This window comes from Peromyscus maniculatus, chromosome 8 (genome assembly GCF_049852395.1).
Source record: "Peromyscus maniculatus bairdii isolate BWxNUB_F1_BW_parent chromosome 8, HU_Pman_BW_mat_3.1, whole genome shotgun sequence".
In the NCBI taxonomy this organism is placed as follows: domain Eukaryota; kingdom Metazoa; phylum Chordata; class Mammalia; order Rodentia; family Cricetidae; genus Peromyscus; species Peromyscus maniculatus.
In genome coordinates this window covers 56,014,599-56,038,855 of record NC_134859.1, presented here as the reverse complement: position 1 = coordinate 56,038,855, position 24,257 = coordinate 56,014,599, and the positions used below count along the sequence as shown (strand labels likewise).

At 42.2% G+C, this 24,257-nt stretch overlaps 1 protein-coding gene across 3 annotated transcripts in view; it reads left to right on the top strand.

Moving 5' to 3' along the window:
- Positions 1 to 564: 564 nt before the first annotated feature.
- Positions 565 to 24,257, top strand: part of LOC121826355 (NACHT, LRR and PYD domains-containing protein 1a-like) — a 78,068-nt gene continuing 54,375 nt past the window's right edge. The window contains exons 1-3 of one of the 3 annotated variants that reach the window (XM_076542811.1): positions 565 to 721; positions 2,884 to 3,176; positions 6,508 to 6,642. In XM_076542811.1, coding sequence (XP_076398926.1) covers positions 2,891 to 3,176; positions 6,508 to 6,642 — 421 coding nt within the window. In that variant the 5' untranslated portion in view covers positions 565 to 721; positions 2,884 to 2,890. Of the gene's footprint in view, positions 722 to 1,520; positions 3,177 to 6,507; positions 6,643 to 24,257 lie in introns of all 3 variants that reach the window. The other 2 variants (XM_076542810.1, XM_076542809.1) reach the window with 2 other exon arrangements.

Genomic DNA, 24,257 nt, shown 5'->3' with positions numbered 1-24,257 from the left:
CCACAGGCTTGTCATCCCACAGCTCAGGAGGACGGAACATGGGTACTCCCACCTGGCTGGTTAACTAGACTAGCCAAATCCATAAGCTCTCAGATAGCACACATGTACACATATGTGACTGCACGTGCACATCAACATGTGACTCCACATGCACATGATCATGCACACACACCACACACCTGCAGAAAAAAAAATGATGTTAGTGGAAATCAAAGAGCAGATTTGAGATTTAGGAGAGCCCTGGAATGAAAGAAGACCCACTGTTTGCCTGAGAGCCACTTCCTGAAATGAAGAGGCTGTGGGCTGGGCAGGCTATAGGAAGGAGAGAGAGTGCAGAGATCCAGAGCACAAATCTGGGGAGATCCAGGAGCCTTTGCTGAACTGAGACCTGTTGGCAAACCTGGGAGACCCACATTAGTAGATGAGTGAAGCGAGGCTCAGACATGAGTCCTGCACTCAGAGGCAGGGCCTCTGCAGGCCTGGATGAAGCTCTCAAGCCTGACTCCTCCAGCCCAGGCATCTGCCGAGATTTCACAACAGGAAATGAGATGAATAATCTTGAAACTGCACTCTCACAGCTCAGAAGAAGAGCATCTGCGCAGGCTCTCGGATTCCTGGCTTCCTGGAGGGGCCAGAGTCTCTTTCACTTTTAAAGAAGATGATTTCTAGCTGAGGAGCCTTGGCCAGGGACGCACACATTCGTGGGCCTGTGGAGGAGGAGGTGAGTAGTGGGACCAACAGAATCCACCAAACCATTTGAGTTGTGAGAAGATAAATCCTGGCCTGACTGCACTAAGACATACTGTGGCAGATATGGGGACCTCATCCCGAGAGCCAGGGCCCAGGCTCCAGTCCCTGCTTGGAGAGTATACAGGCCAGCTCTGGTGGATCCTAGGATGCTGGGTTCACCTTCAGCATCATGTACTTGCTCCTATCGTAGCCTATCCTGTACCCTCTTCTCTTCTGTCTGATCTGATGCCACAGGAATAAGGATCCCAAGGGAAGCCTGGGGACGAAAAAGAAAGAAGGTAAAAGCAGCAGCTGGGAGCAACAGGTCTTGCATAAGCTGATTGCTTAGGCCAAGCAGGTTTATTAGGAAGTATAGCAGCATTTATAAGATGTCAAGGTCGGCAGAGAGCTAAGTCAGACAAAGTGCAAAGGGAACATGGGATCCCTGAGACACCGCTGCCTTAGGACTGATAACCACAGCCCCAGGGGGAAAAGTCAGGTCCCCAGAAGCTACAACTTCAGTTCCTCTGAGGCACTGATTCCAGTGTCAGGCCAGCCTCAACAAGTCCACTCCTGGGCAAGGACACAGAGCTAATGTCACTTTGCCCTTCATCGTAGCCTCTGAGAAAGTCTTGGGTCACTCTAAACCTCCACACTTGTCCATGTGTCTCTTTGGTTTTCTCTGGGTAATTTGTCCTTTCAGCTTAGTTGGTTCTGGATTGTCCCGTGTGTCCCCCCCCCCCCCACACCGTGTGGTGCTCAGGGACAGGATTCTAAAGATTCCTTCACAGGGCCTAGCCTGAACTCAGACTGAGCTCTTGAGTCCCTCTGTGCTGAATCTCGCCACCTCATCCTCTGTCACAGTAATGGCTGAAGGCTTGATCTCCTTAGAGTGGGACACTAGAAAAGGAAGAAGCTGAGAACACAGAATAGTGAGTGTCCTGCACATTCCACCCCTGCATCCTCCATCCCTGTCTTCCTATCCTCTCATGCTCCTGTCCCTGGAATCCCAGCACCCCTTTCCTGCATCCCCCAACCCTTCTCCCATGATTCACATCCTCTAATCCTCCCAGCTGTCCTGCTCCATGTCCTGCATCCTTCCATCTTCTTGCTTTCCCATCCCTACAGTTCCCACGCTCCATTCTCCAGATGCCCACCTTCCCACTCCTCCCTCTCCAGCACTTCTCATGGCTAGGCCTGAGCCAAGTCTTTGCTGCTGTGGTTCTCCAAAGTTAGAGACCTGGATCTCCTGTCTGCTGCTGGTGGTGGGAACTGTGCCCTCCTCCAGGAACAGTGCTGCTTCTGCACCAACAAACCCAAGCTGTTAGAGAGGTCAAAGACTTAATTAAGGCCCCGACAGAGATTCAGTGACAGTCATCTTCCTAAGGACAGGCTTTTGTTCCCTCCCACTCTGACTCCTCCCCTTGGTCTCTCCATTCCTCCTTATCCTCACACTTCCATTTTCCCTGTCCTTTAAAAGATTTACACAAGTTCCTCCTGGATCAAATCACTGCCATCACGAGGTCCACACTAGGACAATGGCTGCCCTGGCTAGGAGCTTACTGGGTCCCTGACTTCAGTCTCATCTTACACTATAGCCCGTGTCTAATAACTGAGTTCAAAGGTTTCTCCAGGAATGAATGGTGACAATCACACAATCCACTGCAGCAGATGAAGTTAAACTCTTCCTGGTTCATGAAGTCACCCTAACTCCTTCCCCTTAAATCCTAGGGACAGAGCCTAGCCCCTTTATCCCCCTCCTGCAGGAAGCAGCAAATGAGAGAATATACCCCGACCTTTGCATAAGTCATCAGTGTCAAATAAATGACTTTAATGTCCTAAAAGAAGAAACCTTAGATGAGCTGAGAAACCTCCAACTCAGCTTAATATCACCTGACTGACAGGAAAGCCAGCACAGTAAGGAGAACATCCACTATAAAGAACACATCCACTGATAAACTCCCTCCCAGAGTTCCTTCTTCTGCCTTATAAAGCCCAAGCTCTGCACCTGGACACACAGTCTCCATCCCCAGGAGAGCCTGGAGTCCTTCATGTGTCCTGACCAGAGGACAATCGGTCCCTATAGAGGCCGCTCTGCTCTTCCTTTTATTTCCAGGTCTCCTGCATCAATTCCAGTCAAACACCCATTTCCAGAGCAGAAATGTCCAGCAGAGACAAGGATCCACTGGCCTCCCGCTCGGAGCAACAAGAGAAGGGGGACGAGAAGCAGGACCAGTGTGAGCTGCACAGCCAAGCATCATCTGAGGACTCTATCACCATGGAAGCAGCTCAGTCCAAGAAGGCGAGTGGCACAAAGGAGGCTCAGCATAAGGGCCAACAGGACTTGAACCTCATCCGCAAAAGGAGGAAGAAGAAGATCCAGGAGCTGCAGAAGGTCCAGGAGCTGCAGCAGACCAAAGCTCAGGCACAGAAGGACTTGATGCTAGGTAAGTACACCAAGGACCAGACTACCACTACTGTGACCCCTTCATCACCTCTGAACCCTCCAGCCAAGGTTTCCAAGGGCAGGCTAACCTCCTGTCAAAAGAGTTCACAGGCCCAGGAGAGCCTGGAACCAGAAGGCATGCAGAAACCCCTAAGTGAACCCCAGAACCCCACACTCTTCTACAAGAGTGCACCCTCAGGCCCTTGGGAAGGAGCACCCTGAAGCTGCAGTAGCAGGGGAGAGGCTGGCATTCAGAATGGGTGAGCACAGCGTTCATGCCAGTTCCCAAAAGGAACTCTTCTGACCCTTAAGTTACAAGCCCAAACTTTTGAGCTGAGCAGACTCCAGTCTTGGTTCTATCACCCTGGACAAGTCATTTTACAGCCCTCTGCCTCCATAACTCCATCTAGGAAACAAGGGGAAGGGGGTAAAAACCTGTTTCCTTGAGCTATGGGAGTAAAATGAAAATTCACATTGAATATTAAATAATCAATGCTCAATAAATGTTCAGGTATTATAAGTACAAGCCCATCAATTTCTGCTGCTATCATTATTATAGTTTACAGCCCTGTGGGATAGAAACTCAGAGTCCCACACAAGGGAGCTGAGGCTCATAGAGAAACAGAGACTCCCACAGAGGACTAGAGTAGAACCAGGACAAAGGTGGGAACTTCATGGTCCCAGAGCTGGACCTTTTCTTATCAGGAACTCTGAGAGTATCATTCTTCCCATGTAACAGTGAAGAAAGCTACAGGGGTAAGGAAGAAGGACCCCAGGCTTGCTCCCCTGGCTCCTACCTCTGTCCTTCTGACAACCACACAACCGTTTCTTCCCAGAGCCCATTCTTCCCCATTTCAGGCTCCAGGGGGGGCCTTGACTTGCAGTCCCTTAGCCAGGGCATCTAATCAGAATAACTGTGACACTCACAGATGTGGAAGAAAAGACTAGTTAAATGGGAACTTGAGCAGTCTGTGTGCAGAAATAAAGATGAACTAAACTTGGAGCTGTAAATGGACTTATTCATTCATAAGTGACCATGTACCTGTATGAGGACCTGAATAAGGGACTGAAATAGAAGGGTAGAGAAGCCATGGTGAGGGCTAAGAGTCACAGACTAGAAAGGCACCCTCTGGACAATGCAATGCTGAAGTTGCATTTGATACAAGGAGAAACATGGAAACCCTACTGGCACCCAGAATTCACCTCAAAATATGAGTGGGCACTGAAGATCCAGGGGAGTCATGGAGGTCTTGAAAATCCAAGATTTCTTTTCCTTAGATGGACCCTAAGAAGAGGGTATGCTCCTGCCTCAGCTTCAGTCATTTTCTTCTCCTGACTCTCTTATTTCACCCTCACTTACCCAGGCCACACAAATAGATTTTTCTTTTGGCTGCCAGCTCATAAAAAACAACATGGAGATTTATTATTAATCATTATTATTAATCATAAGCTCGGCATATATCTTAGGCTTGCCATACTAGGTCTTATAACTGAAATTAACCCATTTATATTAATCTTTGTTTTGCCTTGTGGCTTTTTCCCTCTCTTCCATCTTGCACCTCCTGTTTTGTCCTCATGTCCTCTGGCATCTCTCCTGCACCTCAATTCATCTCCTCTTCCTTTCTGCCAGGAAGTCCCATGTAACCTCTTCCAGACAAGCTTCTGGCCATCGAGCTCTTTATTAAACCAAATCAGAAGGCACACTGGGGAAGACACATCTTCACAGTGTACAAAAATATTATGCCAAGTCATACACCCTTGCCTCTTCCTCTTCTCAAGCAACAAAGTACCCACCTCTCTTCAGTGCACAAGGGAGAGAGAGAGAGAGAGAGAGAGAGAGAGAGAGAGAGAGAGAGAGAGAGAGAGAGAGATTAACTTGTCCAAGCTCACAGCACATAGAGACAGATGCAGGGCTGCAACCCAACACTCAGTACATGGGACATTAAAGGCACCTCTTTCAACCTACTGCTACAATGTAAAAGTCCTGCCTAAACCTTGTCTTTCATTTCAAAGTTCATTCATTTTTTTACCACACATTAAGCTTTGAAAATGTTGACTACAGAGTCAAAAGTCATTGCCCTCGATGGTCACTGATTTCACTTACTGTGTGATAGGGTTAAAGCCATTGTATCTAAGGACATTGTAAAAGGGATTAGACATGTCTCACACAACTTCCCTGTTGTTCCATTTAAAACAATTCCTCTCCATCCTGAACGTCCATGATTAAATATCACTGTGACTCAAAACTGTGTTTTGAAGACTCACCTTCCTCCCTAGGATGCCAATTACTAACCATTGGCAATTATTTGAAATGTGTACTTCAGCCCACCAAAATTTTGTCAGAATCTCTATTATTGGTTGTTTTTGGAATCTTTGGTGCTTTGGGGGCCTGCCACCAAGGTCCCAGATAAATCCACAGAGTCTTAAACTTGCTTACGAATGACTGGACTTAGCTAGCTTTTCTTAACTTAAATTATGCCATCTATCTTTTGACTCTTGGCTTTTACCTTTCTGTATACCTTGCTTTACTAATTACTCCATGGATTACTGTGTAGCTAAGTTGCAGCCCCCTGGAGTCCTCCTCTCCTTCTCCTTTCATGCACCGATCTCTCTTCCAGATTTCTACTCCTATTTATTCTCTCTGCCTGCCAGCACCACCTAAACTTTCTCCTGCCTCGCTATTGCCCATTCAGCTCTTTATTAGCCCAATCAGGTGTTTTAGATAGGCAAAGTAACAACAGCTTCACAGAGTTAAGCAAATGCAACATAAAAGAATGCAACACAATTTTGCATCACTAAACAAATATTCCACAGCATAAACAAATATAACTAATATTCCACAAAAAAAATCTCTGAGTGTAATGGACATATTTCCACCTAGAAGCTGTATATCAAATGCTATGAAATGTAATAAAGCTTCAGACATAAGATTACTAACTGGTTGTAGACATATTCATGTAATCACATAACCTGTGAAGTTAATGTGGGAGGAATCCAAGCTCAAGGCAGGTCAGAACTACACAGTAAGATTCTACTTATCCCTGTGGAAAAGAAGCTCAGAGACATGCAAGAGAGAGCTGAGGGTCAGAGAAGAATGGAGACTCACACTGAGGACTTAGTAGATCAGTGTAGGTATGTGAACTTCATAATCCCAGTGCAGTAACATTTCCCTGCAGCAGGTGTAAGAGCATCATTCTCTCCACAAGGGAGTGGAGAAGGGTGTGAGGGTAAGCAGATAGGACCCCAGTCTGCTACACTGACTCCAACTGCTGCCTCTCTGACAATCACACAACCACTGTCCCTTCCCATGGTCCTTTCTTTATCATTTCCAGGATCAAAATCCACACTTGAAGAGGATCTCACTACCCTCCAATGTTCCTCACAACATATTCTAAGCTTACAGTATGGATATTGCAGACCAATTTCAGTGTCAGTGGGCTCTACTGATTCTGGATTCAGTAGCGAAGGTAAGCAGAGCTGGCAACTGGGGATGGGATTCTAGTCACATAGATGGCGGTTCTTCACAGGTGAGCCTCCACCTGCATAGGGACCTAAGACAGGCAACTTAAACGGAAGGCAGAGGAGCCATGGTAGAATGTCACAGGCTACAAATGATGCCTCTGGGCTCTGTAGTGCTGAAAATGCATTTGACACATGAAGAAACTGGAACCCATGGGGGTCAGCAGTGAACCGAACCCAAATGACACCCAGAGTTCAGCTCAAAATATGAGTGAGTTCTGAAATTGCAAGGTTCATGCAAGTCCTGAAGTTGCAAGAAGGTCTCTTCTCTTGAGTTGGATCCTGAGTGGGGGGTAGGCTCCTGCCTCAGGATCAGAAAGTGTCCTCTACTGACTTTCCTTACTTCAGCATACACAAGCATACTCTCGCCTCTTCCTCTTCTCAAGCATCAAAGTAGCCACCTCTCTCCAGTGCACAAGGTCTAGAAAGAGAGGTTAACTTGTCCATGCTCACAGCACATAGAGACAGATGCAGGGCTGGAATCTAGAACAATGGGAGCCTGAGAAATGACTTCCTCCTCCTTCACCCTGTAGCTGTCCTGTGAAAATCCTGCCTACTCCTTGTCTCTCCCTTCAAAGTTCATTTTTCCCACCAAATATTAAATTGTAGGAGGCTAAGATGAAAAACAACCTGAACTCCATAGAGGATCCTATTAAAAATTATTAATCCAGGTGTATTAGTTACTTACCATGCTATTGTAGCAAAAGCAATTTAAAACAGACAGAATTCCTTTTTCCCAGGATTGAGAATATAGTCCTTCAGGGTTGAAATTCATTCAGTGACTATAAGAGGTTGAATCAGCTGGTTCAATTGTGTTTAATTGTGAAGCACAAAGAGATGAACGCTGTTTCTCAGCACACTATTTCTTTTTATTTGTCCAGGACTCCAGCCCTTGGGATGGTACCACTTTCGATTAAGGTTGACCTTCCTACCTCACATAACCTAACCTACTCCTCACAAATCCTACCAGGGACATTTCTGCTAGGTGCTTTTCCCCCTATGACATTGTCAATAGTAGCCATTTTGCCATCTCACAGGATCACTGTAAGAGTTCAAAGTGTAAGGGTCTGAGGCACAGTGGGCGTTAGGGAACCAGCTGTTTCTTCCCTGTTCTTTCTCATTGGGAGAGCCCTACTCACACCTCCACCAAGATTTTCCAGGACCAACCTCCAGACCATGAGTTGCCAAGTGAAGAGTCACCCAATCTTCCACCATCAGAGGATGTGTCTGAGGACTGGGAACCTCCCTCCAACCCATAGCACAGCAATGAGGAACCTCCTGGGATGATGTGGCCTGAGTCTGAAAAATTAAATTCACTGCTCAGGGGACATGCGCTTCTTAAGGGTGAAGCAAAGATTCAGTCCCTTGGAGCACAGTGCACAGCATAGCACCTGGATAACCCTCAAGAGCAGCCTAGAGATCCTGCCACTAGAGTGTCACTGTTGGACATCGCACTGCTCCCAGGAGGTTCTTGGAATCAAGGGCAGTGTCTTCTCCAGCACAAGAACACAGCTAGATTTCTGGGCAGAGAACTGGCAGACAGGAGAATCCATTACCTCAGGATCCCTCATCACTCACCTTCCCAGTGGTCAAGGGGTCATCAGGGGTTTGCTGAGCACCCACTCATGCCAGGCCCTGTGCCCAGGGCTTCCCTTGCATCTCACTCACACTTAAATCTCACAGTCACTCTTGAGAGAGAGACTGCTGTTGTCCCACCTTGGAGACAAGAAGAGCAAGGCTTAGAAAAGTGAAGGCTCACAGTTGAAGAACTGTATTCAGCCTTCAATGTCAAGATTCACATTTAACGCCTTTGTCTTCCTCTCTCTCTCTGACATCAGGGCAATGAGGACAGTCACACCAAAGCCAGGTAAATACAGACTCTGGGTGCCAAGGGCCTGACCTTGAGCAATACTTCTTCTCTGTGCTAGAAGATGCCACCTTTGAAATCTGAGCTACACTCAAAGAAAGCATTCCTTCTACTGCCAGCTTCCAGTAAACTTGTAGAATCCAGGGCCTTAAAATAAGGCCCAGGTTTAAAGTGCATCAACTGACTTAATCAGTCCCACCACTACCCATTCAAAATAGAAAGGGGGGAAGAAAAATAGGAAGGACTCCAGGCACCTTACAGAAACATACAAATGCACTTACATCAAAGTAATAAAGTAACCCTAGAAATGAAAATATCAGATATGAAACAATTAGAACTTAAGAACTTAAGAATGGCTGTAACAAAGCAGCCCATCAGATTAGAGCATCCTAGTAGGCAGGGTGATAGGGAAATGGCTTCTGTATTAGCTATTATCAACAGCAGGGAAAAGACCAATTGAAGAGAAAGACACTTATCGTTGTTTCTATGTCCCGAAGGGATGTCTTATCTGAGAACTTGAATAACTTAGTAACTGCTCAGTCCACGTGGCATGCTGTGTGATGTATCAAGAGGAATGTTGGTAAGTTCTGAGTAAAGGACTGCTGGCTGATGTTGTGGGTTTTGTGGGTCTCTGTCACACCTGTAGAACTCTGCTGACACAGCCTCAAAGACAGCATGGACAACAGAACAACAACACAGCCATGCTGGGCTCCAGTGATCCTTTGTTTTTTAACACTACTTTTTGTTTTGTTTTGATGGTTTGCTGTGGTACAGGGCAATGTCATGCTTTTTCTTAATTTCTTTTTCTTTAATTTTTTTCCTGTTGCATCCAGAGATATACACAAACACTACCACCAAAAGATAACATGAATTAACAATCACTGGTCATTAATATCCCTTAATATCAATGAACTCAATTCACCTATAAAAAAGACACAGGCTAACAGAATGGTTATGAAAGCAGGACCCATCTTTCTGCTGCATACAAGAAACACACCTCAACTTCAAAGACAGACACTACCTCAGAGTAAAAGGCTGAGAAAAGTCTTTCCAATCAAATGGACTTAAGAAGCAAGCTGGTGTAGCTATCCTAATATCTAACAAAAAAGGAAGGTTTTAACTTTCACATAGTAAAATTACAGATAACAAAACAAAATCAATCAAGAGAGATTGTAGCTAAAGTTATCCTCTTCCTGCCTGGCTCCCACGGCCCTCAGACCCAAGCAAGTAAACACACAGAGACTTATATTACAAACTATATGGCCGTGGCAGGCTTCTTGCTAACTGTTCTTATATCTTAAATTAACCCATTTCTATTAATCTATAAGTTGCCATGTGGCTTGTGGCTTACCGGTATCTTTACATGTTGCTTGTCATGGCAGTGGCTGGCAGTGTCTCTCTGCCTCAGCCTTCCACTTCCCCCAATTCTCTTCTCTGCTTGTCCTGCCTATACTTCCTGCCTGGCTACTGGCCAATCAGTATTTTATTTATTAACTAATAAGAGCAACACATTTGACATACAGAATATCCCACAGCACTTCCCCTTTTCTTTTTTTCAAAAAGGAAGGTTTTAATTTTCACATAGTAAAATTACAGATAACAAAACAATTATCAAGCAAGAATTACAGTTATAATATCTAGTCTATTTATAATAACTAGTCTATTTGGCAAAATTAAAGAAGATATCCTATCTATCTTATATTTATGAGTCTAAGGTTTCATATCTAACCTTTTATCTTTTATCATAACTAAGGAGAATTATAACTATCTCTAGTCTTCAACTACATCAAAGACCTCAGAAGGATATAATATTACCTGAGAAACAGGAGAAGGATGCAAGCAACTTTTGGGAGTCTTGCATGGTAGACAGAGACAGTTGGCAGCCTGGACAGTCACCTAATGTTCCTTTGTAAAGTTGGGGCATCTGTCTTCAGCCCACAGGCCTGGAGTCTCTCAGTCATTTCTCTCTGTGTCCTGTAGATTTGTCTGGCAGTTTCCTCTGAGAAGCAGGAACCTGAAAGACCATTTCACCAAGCAAAGTTCAGTGGTCACCTTTCTATGGGTCCTTTACATACTCATCACAGGAAAGATCCACCAAGATGAAGTTTCAATTCTGAACATTTATGCCCCAAATACAAGGACACCCACATATGTAAAAGAAACACTACTAAAGCTTAAATCACACATCAAAGCCCATACATTAATAGTGGGAGAGTTCAGCACCCCATTCTCACTAATGGACAGATCTGCCAGATTGAAACTTAACAGAGAAATAAGGGACCTAACTGATGTTATGACACAAATGGACTTAATCGATATCTACAGAACATTTTTAAAATTTACACACTGATTTCCAGAGCAGGTGGGCCAGTTTGCAATTACACCAATGAAGGTTTCATTTCCCTGGCATCCTCCCCAGCACTTGTTCAGTTATTTTCTTAATCTTAGCCACTCTGACTAGGGTAAAATGAACTTAGAAAGTTGTTTTACTTTGCATGTTCCTAATTGCTAAGGATGATGAGCACTTTTTAAGATATTCCTTATTCACTTTTATTTTTTCTTCTGAGAACTCTCTTCAAATCCATAGCCTATTTTTTAATTGTGTTATTTATTTTTTGTTTGTTTCTATTAAATATATTTATTTACTTTACATCTAGACTGTATTTCCCCTCCCTCTTTTCCTCCCGTTCCCTCCCCTGCTCTCCTCCCACTCACCCCCAGTCCACACCTCTGTTTCTGTTCAGGAAGGCACTGGCCTCCTACAGGTATCAACAAAGCATGGCACATCAAGTTTCAGTAGGACTAAGCACCTCCCCTTGTATTAAGGCTGGGCAAGGGAACCGAGTGTGAGCCATAGCATGATCCAAAAGCCAGTAAAATAGTCAAAGACAGTCCCTGCTCCCACTGTTAGGAGTCTCCCAAGAAGACAAAGCTACACACTGTCACGTATATGCAAAGGGCCTAAGTCAGTCCCATGTAGGTTCCCTGGTTGTTGGTTCAGTCTCTATGGGCTCCTGTGAGTCCAGGTTAGTTGATTCTGTGGATTTCCTTGTGATGTCCTTGACCCATCTGGCTCATACAATCCTTCCTCCCTCACTTCAGCAGGATTCTCTGAGCTCAGCCTCATGTTTGGCTGTGGGTCTTTGTATGTTTCCATCAGCGACTGGATGAAGACTCTGTGATGATAATTAGGGTAGTCACCAATCTATGATTAGAGCAGAATATCATTGGGCATCATTATGTTGACTTTTTTTTCTCCAATTGTATTTAGTTCTATCACAGGTCTCTGGGCCACCCAGCCTCTGGGTCCTTGAACTCCAGGCAGTGTCAGGATAAGAACCATTTGTTTTGTTTTGTTTTGACTCCTTGTTTTTTGAGTTCTTTATATATTCTGTATATTAATCCTCTGTCAGATGTATAGATGGCAAAGATTCCCTCTCTGCAAGCTTCCTCTTCACTCAACTTACTGTTTTCTTGATGTATCGAATCTTTTTAGTTTGATAATGTCCCACTTATCAGTTATTGGATTTGATTCCTGGTTCAGTGAAATCCTACTAAGAATGTCCTTTCCCACACCTATATCCTGTAGCCTGTTTTCTTCTTAGCACTTTCAGTATTCAGGTTCCACAGTTATGTCTTTGATCCATTTGGATTTGGTTTTTTGTGCAGGGTGACATAGAGAAATCTAGTTTTATTTTTCTAAGCATATGGATCCAGTTCTGCCAGGCCCACTTGTTGAAGATGTTGTCTTTTATCCAGTGTACATTTTTGGCTTCCTTGTTAATTATCAGATGGCTGTAGTTAGCTGTGTTCATGTTAGCATCTTCAACTTTTTTCTACAGGCCTACATGTCTGTTTTTGAGCTGGTATCAAAGTGCTTTCATCACTATAGTTCTGTAATAAATCTTGAAATCCCTCCAGCATTGTTTAACTCAGGATTGCTTTGGATGTCTGGGGTCTTTCGGGCTCCATATGAATTTTAAGATTTTTTTTTCTATTTCTTTGAATAATGTCGTGGGAAAGCCATAATGGAGGTAAACATTGGTAATCCCAGTACTCAGGAGGCAGAGGCAGACAGAACTCTGAGAGTTCAAGGCCACCTTGGTCTGCATAGTGTTTCTGGACAGCCAGGGCTATATAGAGAGACTCTATCTGAAAAAAAAAAAAAACAACAATTTTGTGGTGAGTGCAGAGGCTGGAGAAATTGCTCTGTGGTTTAGAGCACTTATTGCATTTGCAGAGGACCTAGGTTTAGTTCCCAGCACCCATGCAGTGGCTCACAACCATCTGAAACTCTACTACCAAGTCAAATGCCCTCTTTTGACCCCCATGGGGAACCAGACACACTTATGAAACACATACACACATGCAGGTAAAATACTCAAACACACACATTTAAATAAATAAATCTTCCTTTAAAAGGAAAAAAATTAATTTTTGACTAAAGTGGGCATTTTGAATGAGGTTGCATTGAATCTGAAAATTGCTGTTAGTAAAATGCTCATTTTTCACAATATTCTGCCAATCTACAAGCGTGGGAGTTCTTCCCATTTTCTAGTGTCTTCCTCAGTCTGTTTCTTCCGGGATTTGAAGTTTTCATTTTAGAATTCTTTCACCTCTTTGTTAGGCTTGTTCCTAAATAGTTTATTTTCTTTGATGTTATTGTAAGTGGAAAAGTGTCCATGGTCTCTTTCTCAGAGTATTTGGTGGTGTTGTAAGGAAACATTACTGAATTTAGTTAAGTTGATTATTTTATCCTGCCACTTTGGTGCAATTGTCTTCTGATATATATAATGTCATATCATGTGTAAATAGAGATAATCTAACTTCTTTTCCGACTTGTTTCCATTTAATTTCCTTCTCTTGTCTTTACACATGGAATAAAAAATAAAATGAAAAAAATGAAGAAATAAAAGGAGTAGTTATAGTGGACAGCCTTGTCTCACTTATGGTTTTAATGGTATTACTTTTATGTTTTTTTTTCTCTATTTAGGAAAATATTGGCTGTGTGCTAGTTATTAAGAGCCTTCATTATGTTAAGGGTGGGTCCTGTTATCTCTGCAACTTTACTCATGAAAAAATGTTGAATTTTGTCAAAGGATTTTTCGGGATCTAATGAGATAATTCTGTAACTTTTTTTCCTTTAAGCACATTTATATGATTTCTTATCTTAGTTTATATATGTTTGTTGAACCATCCCTGCATCTCAATATAAAACCAACATGATCATGATGGATGATCTTTAAGTATTAGGTTTACAAGTATTTTATTAGGGATCTTTGTGTCTTTGTCAGGGAAATTGGAATGCAGTTTTGAAAGTTTTGTTCTGTGTCTTTGTGTGTGTGTGTGTGTGTGTGTGTGTGTGTGTGTGTGTGTGTGTGTGTGTGTGTGTGTATGTGTGGTTTAGGTATTAGAGTTAAGCTGACTTCATAGAAGGAGTTTGGAAGTACTCCTGTGTCTGTGAGGATGGGGTTTTTGTTGTTGTTCTTTTGTTTGTTTGTTTTGAGTAACTTTAGAAGGATTGTTGTAGATCTTGTTTGAGATTTCTGGTAGAATTTTGCTGGAAATCCATCTCTGCCTGACTGATTTTAGTCAGAAGGCTTTTATTATTGTCTCAATCTCCTTTTTGTTATTTATCTATTTAGCTCGAACTCTTGTTGCTTTAACTTTCCGGCTTGAATGAATCCAGAATTTTGTCCATTTCTTTTAGATTTTCCAGCTCAGAAGAGTGCAGGTTTTTATAGTATTTCCTGGAACCATTCTGAATTTCTTTGGTGCCTGTTGTAATCTTTTCCTTTTCATTTCTGATTCTATTCATTTGGGTCCTCTATTTTTCTTTCTTTTGGTTAGTTGAGCCAAGGGTCTTTCAGATTTCTTTATCTTCTCAAAGAACTCACTCTTAGACTTTTAGATTCATTGGTTCTTTGAATTGTCTTGCCTGTTTCTACTTCATTAACTTCTGCATTTTAATTAATTTCTTGCCATCTACTTGATTTCTGGTGGGTTTGTTCTTGTTTTTTGGGGTTTTTTTTTTCAGATTCAAGTCTCTTCATTAAGCCATTTATCTGTGTCCTTTTTGGTATTTAATATAAGTACTTAGATCTGTAAATTTCCCTTGTAGAACTGCTTTTAATTCATTCCAGAGGCTTTGTTCTATTGTTTTTTGTTTTTTTGTTTGTTTGTTTGTTTGTTTGTTTTGCTTTTGTGTGTTTGTTTCATTTTCATTTAGTTACAGTACTTTTTATTTCTTTCTTGGTTTCTTCTTTGGCTCATTATTCAGTAATGAGTAGCTTCATCTTCCATGAATTTGTCTATTCACCACAATTCCCAACAGCAGTTTTCCCTCCCTCCACTCTTCCCAGTCCTTACCCTCTCTCTCCCCAAGATTGCCTCCTCCTCTGTTTCCCTTCAGAAAAGAGCAGGCCTCCCAGGGATATCAACTGAACATGGCATAACAAGATACAACAAGACTAACACAAACTTCATACTACAGCTGAAGTGTGGCAACCCAGTAGGAGGAAAAGGGTTCCCAAAGCAGGCAAAAGAGTCTGAGACAACTCCCACTCCCACTGTTAGGAGTCCCTAGATACAGGAACACCAAGATACAGAACCATAACATATATGCAGCTCACCTAGCTTAGACACACGCAGGATCCCTGATTGTTACTTCAGTCTCTATAAGCCCCTATGAGCTCTGATTAATTGATTCTTTGGGTCATGCTCTTATTGTGTCCTTGACCTCACCAACTCCTACAATCCAGATTTCATTTCTTAATCCTTTTTTAAAAAAGAAATTTTTTATTCATTTTATATACCAAGCACAGATCTCCCTCTCTTCCCTCCTCCCGCCCCCAAGCTTCCTCTCCCCCACAACTTTAGTTTGGTTGACACTGTAGGTTTCCCCATCATGATCTTAATGCCCCTTGGTCGTAGAACCCCTCTTCTCTCTCTTCGACTGGACTCCTGGAGCTCAGCCTGGTGCTTGGCTATGGATCTCTACATCTGTTTCCATAAGTTACTGGATGAAAGTTCTATGATGACATTTAGGGTATTCACCAATCTGATTACTGAGGTAAGCCAGTTTAGGCACCCTCTCCACTATTGCTAGTAACCTAAACTGGGTTTATTTTTGTGTATTCCTGGGAACTTCCCTAGTACACAGTTGCTCCCTATCCCTCTGATGTCCTCCTCTATCATGGAATCTCTTTCATTGCTCTCCCACTCGGTCCCTGTCCCAGCTAATCCATCCCATTCCTATATGTTCTCATCCACTATCCCCTTCCCTCTATTGTCCCCACTCACCTCCAGTTTACTCATAGAAATGTCATCTATTTCCCCTTCCCAGGGTGATACATGTGTCCCTCTTAAGGCCCTACTTTTACCTAGCTTCCCTGGAACTGTGGGTTGTAGTCTGGTTATCCTTTGCTTTACATCTAATATTCACTTATGAGTGAGTACATACCATGTTTGTCCTTCTGAGTCTGTGTTACCTCATTCAGGATGATAGTTCCTAGTTCCATCCATTTGCCTGCAAATTTCATGATGTCATTTTTTACTGCTGAGAAGTACTCCATTGTGTATATTTACCACATTTTTGTTATCCATTCTTCAGTTGGTTGTTTCTAGGTTCTGGCTATTATGAATAATGCTGCTATGAAGATAGTTGAGCATGTGTTCCTGTGGTATGATTGAGCATTCCTTAGGTATATGCCCAAAAGTGGTATAGCTGGGTCTCGAGGTAGATAGATCCCAATTTTTTGAGAAACCTCCATACTGATTTCCAATGTGATTGTACAAATTTGCACTCCCACCAGCAGTGGAGGAGTGTCCCCCTTGCTCCACATCCTCTCCAACATTGACTGTTATTAGTGTTTTTGATCATAGCCATTCTGACAGGTGTAAAATGATATCTCTGAGTTGTTTTTAATTTTCATTTCGCTGAGGACTAAGGATGTTGAGCAATTCCTTAAATGTCCTTTAGCCATTTGAGATTCTTCTGTTGAGAATTCTCTGTTTCTCTCTGTAGCCCATCTTTTTAATTGGATTATAAGATATTTTGTTGTCTAATTTCTTGAATTCTTTATGTAATTTGGAGATCAGCCCTCTGTCAGATGTGGGGTTGGTGAAGATTGTTTCCCACTCTGTAGGCTGTTGTTTTGTCTTATTGGCCGTGTCTTTTGCTTTACTAAACCTTCTCAGTTTCAGGAGGTCCCATTTGTTAATTGTTGCTCTCAGTGTCTGTGCTTCTGGTGTTATATTTAGAAAGTGCTCTCCTGTGCCAATGCATTCAAGACTACTTCCTACTTCCTCTTCTATTAGGTTCAGTGTAACTGGACTTATGTTGAGGTCTTTAATCCACCTGGACTTGAGTTTTGTGCATGGTGATAGATATGGATCTTTTTGCAATCTTCTACTTATTGACATCCAGTTATGCCAGCATAATTTGTTGAAGATGCTTTTTTTCCATTTTACATCTTTGGCTTCTTTGTCAAAAACCAGGTGTTCATAGGTGTGTTGATTAATGTCAGGGTCTTCAATTTTATTCCATTGGTCCACATGTCAGTTTTTATGCCAATATGAAGCTATTTTTATTACTATAACTCTATAGTGGAGCTTAAGGTCAAGGATGGTGATGCCTCTAGAAGTTTCTTTATTGTACAGGATTGTTTTAGCTATTCTGGTGCGTTTTTTGTTTTGTTTTGTTTTTCCATATGAAGTAGATTATTGTTCTTTCAAAGTCTGTAAAGAATTATGTTGGGATTTTGATGGAAATTGCATTGAATCTGTATATTGCTTTTGGTAAGATTGCCATTTTTACTATGTTAATCCCACCTATCCATAAGCATGGGAGATCTTTCTATTTTCTGATATCTTCTTTAATTTATTTCTTCAGAGACTTAAAGTTCTTGTCATATGGATCTTTGACTTGCTTAGTTAGAGTTACCACAAGATATATTATTTGTGGCTATTGTAAAGGGTGAAGTTTCTCTGATTCCTTTCTCAGCTCATTTATCATTTGAATATCAGAGGGCTACTGTTTTTTGTTGTTGTTGTTTTTGTTTTACTTAATCTTGTATCCTGCCGCATTACTGAAGGTGTTTATCAGCTGTAGGAGTTCCCAGGTAAACTTTTTGAGGTCTCTTTTGTATATACTACTATATCATCTGTAAATAGCGAAAGTTTAATTTCTTCCTTTGCATTTGTATCCCCTTGATCTCCTTTTGTTGTCTTGTTGCTCTAGCTAGAACTTCAAGTAAAATATTAAATAAATATGGGAAGAGAGAACAGCCTTGTCTTGTTTCTGACTTTAGTGGAATCACTTTGAGTTTCTCTCCATTTAATTTGATGTTGGCTTTTAGCTTATTGTGAATTGCCTTTATTATGTTTAGGTATATTCCTTGTATTCCTGATCTCTCTAGAACCTTTATCATGAAGGGGTGTTGGATTTTTTCAAAGGCCTTTTCAGCATCTAATGATATGATCATATGTTTTTTTTTTCTTTCAGATTATTTATATGGTGTATTATATTGGCAGATTTTCATATGTTTAACCCTCCTTGCATCTCTGGGATGAAGACTACTTGATCATGGTGGATAATTTTTTTGATGTATTTTGCATCAATGTTCATGAGGGAGACTGGTCTGTAATTCTCTTTCTTTGTTGCATTTTTGTGTAGTTTGGGTATCAAGGTAACTGTAGCCTCATAAAAAGAGTTTGATAATGTTCCTTCTGTTTCTCTTGTGTGGAACAATTTGAAGAGTATTTGTATTAGCTCTTCTTTGAAATTCTGGTAGAATTCTGCATTGATACCATCTGGTTCTGGGCTTTTTTTGGTTGGGAGAATTTTAATGACTGTTTCTATTTCCTTAGAGGTTATTGGTCTATTTAAATTGCTTATCTGGTCTTAATTTAAATTTGGTATATGATACCTATACAGAAAATTATCCATTTCTTTAGATTGTTCCAATTTTGTGGAGTACGGATTTTTGAAGTATAACCTGATCACCCTCTAGATTTCTTCAGTTTCTGTTATTATGTTCCCCTTTTCATTTTTGATTTTAATTTGGATGCTCTCTTTCTGCCTTTTGCTTAGTTTTGATACGGGCTTGTCTATCTTGTTGATTTTCTCAAAGAACCAACTCTTCATTTCATTGATTCTTTGTTTCCATATTGTTCTCTTTGTTTCTATTTTATTGATTCCAGCTCTCAACTTGATTATTTTCTGGCATCTATTCCTCCTGGGTGAGTTTGCTTCTTTTTGTTCTAGAGCTTTTAGATGTGCTGTTAAGTCACTAGTGTCAGATTTCTCCAACTTCTTTATGTGGGCATTTAGTGCTATGAATTTTCCTCTTAGTACTGCTTTCATAGTGTCCCATAAGTTTGGGTATGTGGTGTCTTCATTTTCATTGATCTCTAGGAAGTCTTTAATTTCTTTATTTCTTCCTTGACCATTTAGTGATTCAGTTGGGCATTATTCAGTTTCTATGAGAGTGTAGGCTTTCTGTAATTTTTGTTGTTGTTGAAATCTAACTTTAAACCATGGTGGTCTGATAGAATGCAGGAAGTTATTACAATTTTTTTGTATCTCTTGAGGTTTGCTTTGTGACCAAGTATGTGGTTGATTTTAGAGAAGGTTCCATGGGATGCTGAGAAGAAGGTATATTCTTTTTTGTTAGGATGGAATGTTCTGTAGATATTTATTAAGTCCATTTGAGTCATAACATCAGTTAAGTCCCTTATTTCTCTGTTAAGTTTCGATCTGGCAGATTTGTCCAGTGGTGAAAGTGAGGTGTTGAAGTCTCCCACTATTAATGTGTGGGTTTTTATGTGTGATTTAAACTTTAGTAATGTTTCTTTTACATATGTGGGTGTCCTTGCATTTGGGGCAAAAATGTTTAGAATTGAAACTTCATCTTGGTGGATCTTTCCTGTGATGAGTATGTAATGTCCTTCTTGGTCTCTTTTGATTGATTTTAGTTTGAAGTCTATTTTGTTGCATATTAGCATAGCTACACCAACTTGCTTCTTAAGTCCATTTGTTTGGAAAGACTTTTCCCAGCCTTTTACTCTGAGGTAGTGTCTATCTTTGAAGTTGAGATGTGTTTCTTGTATGTAACAGAAAGATGGGCCCTGCTTTCATATCCATTCTGGTAGCCTGTGTCTTTTTATAGATGAATTAATTTCATTGATATTAAGGGATATTAATGACCAGTGATTGTTAATTCCTGTTATCTTCTGGTGGTAGTTTGTGTGTGTGTGTGTGTGTGTGTGTGTGTGTGTGTGTGTGTGTGTGTGTGTGTGTATTTCTCTTCTTTGGGATTTACTGCTGTGGGGTTATCTATTGCCTGTGTTTTCGTGGGTTGTCTGACTTCCTTCGGCTGGATTTTTCCTTCTAGTGCTTTCTGTGGGGCTGGATTTATAGATAGGTATTGTTTAAATCTGGTTTTATCTTGGTATGTCTTGTTCACTCCATCTATGATGATTGAAAGTTTTGCTGGGTATAATAGTCTAGGCTGCCATCCATGGTCTCTAAGTGTCTGCATTACATCTGTCCAGGTCCTTCTGGCTTTCAAAGTCTCCATTGAGAAGTCGGGTGTTATTCTGATGGGTCTGCCTTTATAATTCACTTGGCCTTTATCCTTTGCTGCTCTTAATATTCTTTCTTTATTCTATATGTTTAGTTATTTAATTATTATGTGGCAAGGGAACTTTTTTGGGGGGTCTAGTATGTTTGGTGTTCTATAGGCTTCTTGTATCTTCATAGGTATTTCCTTGTTTAAGTTGGGAAAGTTTTCTTCTATGATCTTGTTGAATACATTTTTTGTGCTCTTGAGTTGGTATTCTTCTCCTTCTTCTATCCTTATTATTCTTAGATTTGGTCTTTTCATGGTATCTCAGATTTCCTGGACATTTTGTGTTATGACTTTTTTGGCTTTGGTGTTTTCTTTGCCTGATGAAACTATTTCCTCTATTGTATCCTCTACACCAGAGATTCTCTCTTCCATCTCTCGAATTCTGTTGGTTATACTTGCATCTGTGTTTCCTGCTTGTTTACTCAGATTTTCTATTCCCAGCATTCCCTCTGTTTGTGTCTTCTTTATTGTTTCTATTTCACTTTTCAGGTCTTGAACTGTTTCCCTCACCTTTTAATTGCTTTTTCATGGTTTTCTTAGTTTCCTTTAAGGAATTTATTGATTTCTTCCAATTTTTTATTTGTCTTTTCCTCAATTTCTTTATTGATTTCTTCCAATTTTTGTTTGTCTTTCCTCAATTTCATATTTCAATTTTTTCTTGAAAGGCCTCTAGCATATTCATGAAGCTATTTTTAAGGTCGCTTTCTTCTGTTTCTTCTACATTTTGATGTTCAGGTCTTGCTATTGGAGGAGGGCTAGGTTCTGGTGATGCCATATTGCTCTTCACATTGTATTTTTGCCTTGACATCTGCCCATCTCCTCCTCCAATAGGTATAAGAGGTGCCTGTGTCTGAGCAAGTTGCTCTTGGTCTACTCTGTGCTTGTTGTGTCTGTGTCTCAGGGGGCCCCCCTGGGTCCAGTCTTGGCTCTTGGTCTAATTGGAGCTGGCAGATTCTGTATCTCAGGGAGCCGCTCTTGGCCTAACCCAAGTTAGTTGATTCTGTGACTCACAGAGCCACTCTTGGTCTTATCGGGGCTCTTGGTCCAGTCAGAGCTAACAGTTTCTGTGTCTCAGGAAGCCTCTCTTGATCCAATGAGAGCTGGCATATTTTATATCTCAGAAAGCCATTCTTGGTCCAATGAGGGCTAGCAGATTCCCTGTTTCTGGAGTTACTCTTGGTCCAATGGGAGCTGCTGGTTTGGTTTCCGTGCCTCAGGAAGTTACTGGGATCACAATGGGATGGATACTGGGGCAGGGTGAGGAACTTGTAGATTGTAAGGTCCAATGGGAAGGGTTTGGAGGGGGGGGCTTCCTGCAGGAGGTTTCCCTGATGACTGGCAACTGGGGCAGGGATGGGTGGGGATTCTGGGGTACAGGTTGTGCTTCAGGGCCTAGGTCCTAGAGGCAGGACTCTCTGGGCAGAAGAAGAGTCCTTCACTTCTTTTTTTTTTTTTCTTTTTTTTTTCTTTTCTTTTTTTTTTTTTTTTTTTTTTTGGTTTTTCGAGACAGGGTTTCTCTGTGTAGCTTTACGCCTTTCCTAGAACTCACTTGGTAGCCCAGGCTGGCCTCGAACTCACAGAGATCCGCCTGCCTCTGCCTCCCAAGTGCTGGGATTAAAGGCGTGCGCCACCACCGCCCGGCCGAGTCCTTCACTTCTTGGTCCAATCAGAGCTAGTGGATTCTGTGTCTTAGGAAGCCACTGAAGTCTTAAAGGGATGGTGGGTTTGGGGTAGGAAGTGGGTCATGTAGATTGCAGGGTCTGATAGGGGGTGTTGGTCTCTTAATCCTTTTTAGCAAACCTTTTATTAGAGAACATATGCCATTAATATCAAAGTTACTATTGAAAAGTATGTGTTTTGATTGTAGTAATTTTGTTGTTGTTTGTTCTTTGTGCTCTTAGTCTGTGAGATAGAAGTTCAGACACCCACATGAGGAAACTGAGACTTGGAAGAATGGAGACTCACACTTAGGACTAGAGTAGACAGCATAGGTGTGTGAACTTCATGGTCCCAGTGCAGGCCATGTCCTGCAGCAGGTGTAAGGGCATCATTCTCTCCACAAAAGAGGGTCGAGGGAAAGAGAGCAGGAGATCCCAGCTGGATCAAGAACAGAGAGGGAGAACAAGGAATAGGAGACCATGGTAAATGAAGACCACATGAGAAAAGGAAGAAACAAAGTGCTAAAGAAGCCCACAGAAATCCACAAAGATACCCCCACAAAAGACTGCTGGCAATGGTCGAGAGACAGCCGGGACTGACCTACTGTTGTGATGGGATAGCCAAACACCCTAATAGTTGTGCCAGAAACCCCATCCAAGGACTGAGGAATCTGGATGCAGACATCCACGGCTAGGCCCTGGGTGGAGCGCTGGGAGTCTAATTAGTGAGAAAGGGGAGGGTTTATATGAGCGAGAATTGTTGAAACCAAGGTTGGATAAAGCACAGGGACAAATAGCCAAACAAATGGAAACACGTGAACTATGAGCCAAAGGCTGAGGGGCCCCCAACTGGATCAGGCCCTGTAAATAGGTGAGACAGTTGATTGGCTTGATCTGTTTGGGAGGCATCTAGGCAGTGGTACCAGGTCCTGGGCTCATTGCATGAGTTAGCTGTTTGAAACCTGGTACTTATGCAGGGACACTTGGCTCAGTCTGGGAGGAGGGGACTGGACCTGCCTGGACTGAGTCTATCAGGTCGATCTCAGTCCTCAGGGGAGGCCTTGCTCTGGAGGAGATGGGAACAGGGAATGGGCTGGGGGGAAGGGGAGGGAGGTAGGAAGGGGGAGAACAAGGGAATCTGTGGCTGTTATGTAGAACTGAATAGTATTGTAAAATAAATAATAAAAAAAGATGGATCCTGCTCAGCTTCAAACAGTTTCTTATAACTGACTTTCCTTGCTTCAACATACACAGGTCACACCCTGCCACTTAAACCTCTCAGGCATCTAACTAGCCATCTCTCTACAATCCACAAGTTCTAGAGAAAGAGACCTTAGCTTGTCCTAGACAGACACAGGTATGGAATCTAGAACAATGGGAGCCTAAGAAATTATTTCCTCTGCATTCATCCTGCTGCTGTTCTGTGAAAATCCTGCCTACTCCTGGCACCTGTCTCTCCATTCATAATCCACACTTCCTAAGAAACATTGCATTGTAGGAACCTGAGATCAAGAACAACCTGAACTACATAGTGTATCCTATTAAAATGTATTAACCCAGGAGCATTAGTTACTTGTCCTGCTATTGAGACACAAGCAATTTAAAGTAGAAAGGGTTTATTTTGCCCACAGGTTGATAATGTATTCCCTCGGGGCTGAAATTCAGTAGGTACAAGAGGTTGAATCGGCTGTCATGTTATATTTATTTGTGAAACAAAAAGAGACGAATGCTGCTTCTCAGCTCACTATTCCTTTTTATTTGTCCAGGACTCCAGCCCTTGGGATAGTGCCACCTACAGTTAAGATGGGCCTCTCTACCTCACTTAAACTAACCATCCCTCACAAATCCTCCCAGGGACATTTTTGCTTGGTCCTTTTTTTCTCCTGTGACTTTGACACCACTAGCCATCATGCCATGTCACAAGGCCATTGTAAGATTTCAAAATTTAAGTCTCTAAGGCACCATGGGTTTGGGGAACTCGCTATTCCTTCCCTGCTCTTTCTCACTAACAGAGCCCTTTTCACACACTCACCAAGCTTTTCCAGGGTCAACCCCAGACCATGAGTTTCCAGGACAAGAGCCACCCAATCCTCCATCATCATAGGGGGTGTCTGGGGGCTGGGAATCTCCTTCCAACCCATAGCACAGCAATCAGGAAACTCCTGGGACAAGGTGGCCTCCAGAAGAAAGTCTAAATTCACTGCTCAGCTGAGATGAGCTTCTTAAGGTGACACAAACACATGAGCAAAGACTAGGTCCCCTGGGGCAAAGTGCACAGCAAAGCACCCCAGACCTGGAGAGTCCTAGAGAGCACCCTAGAGATCCTGCTCCTGGAGTCTCACTGTTGGACACAGCACTGCTCCCAGGAGGCTCTGAAAATTAAGGGCAGTGTCTTCTCCAGCACA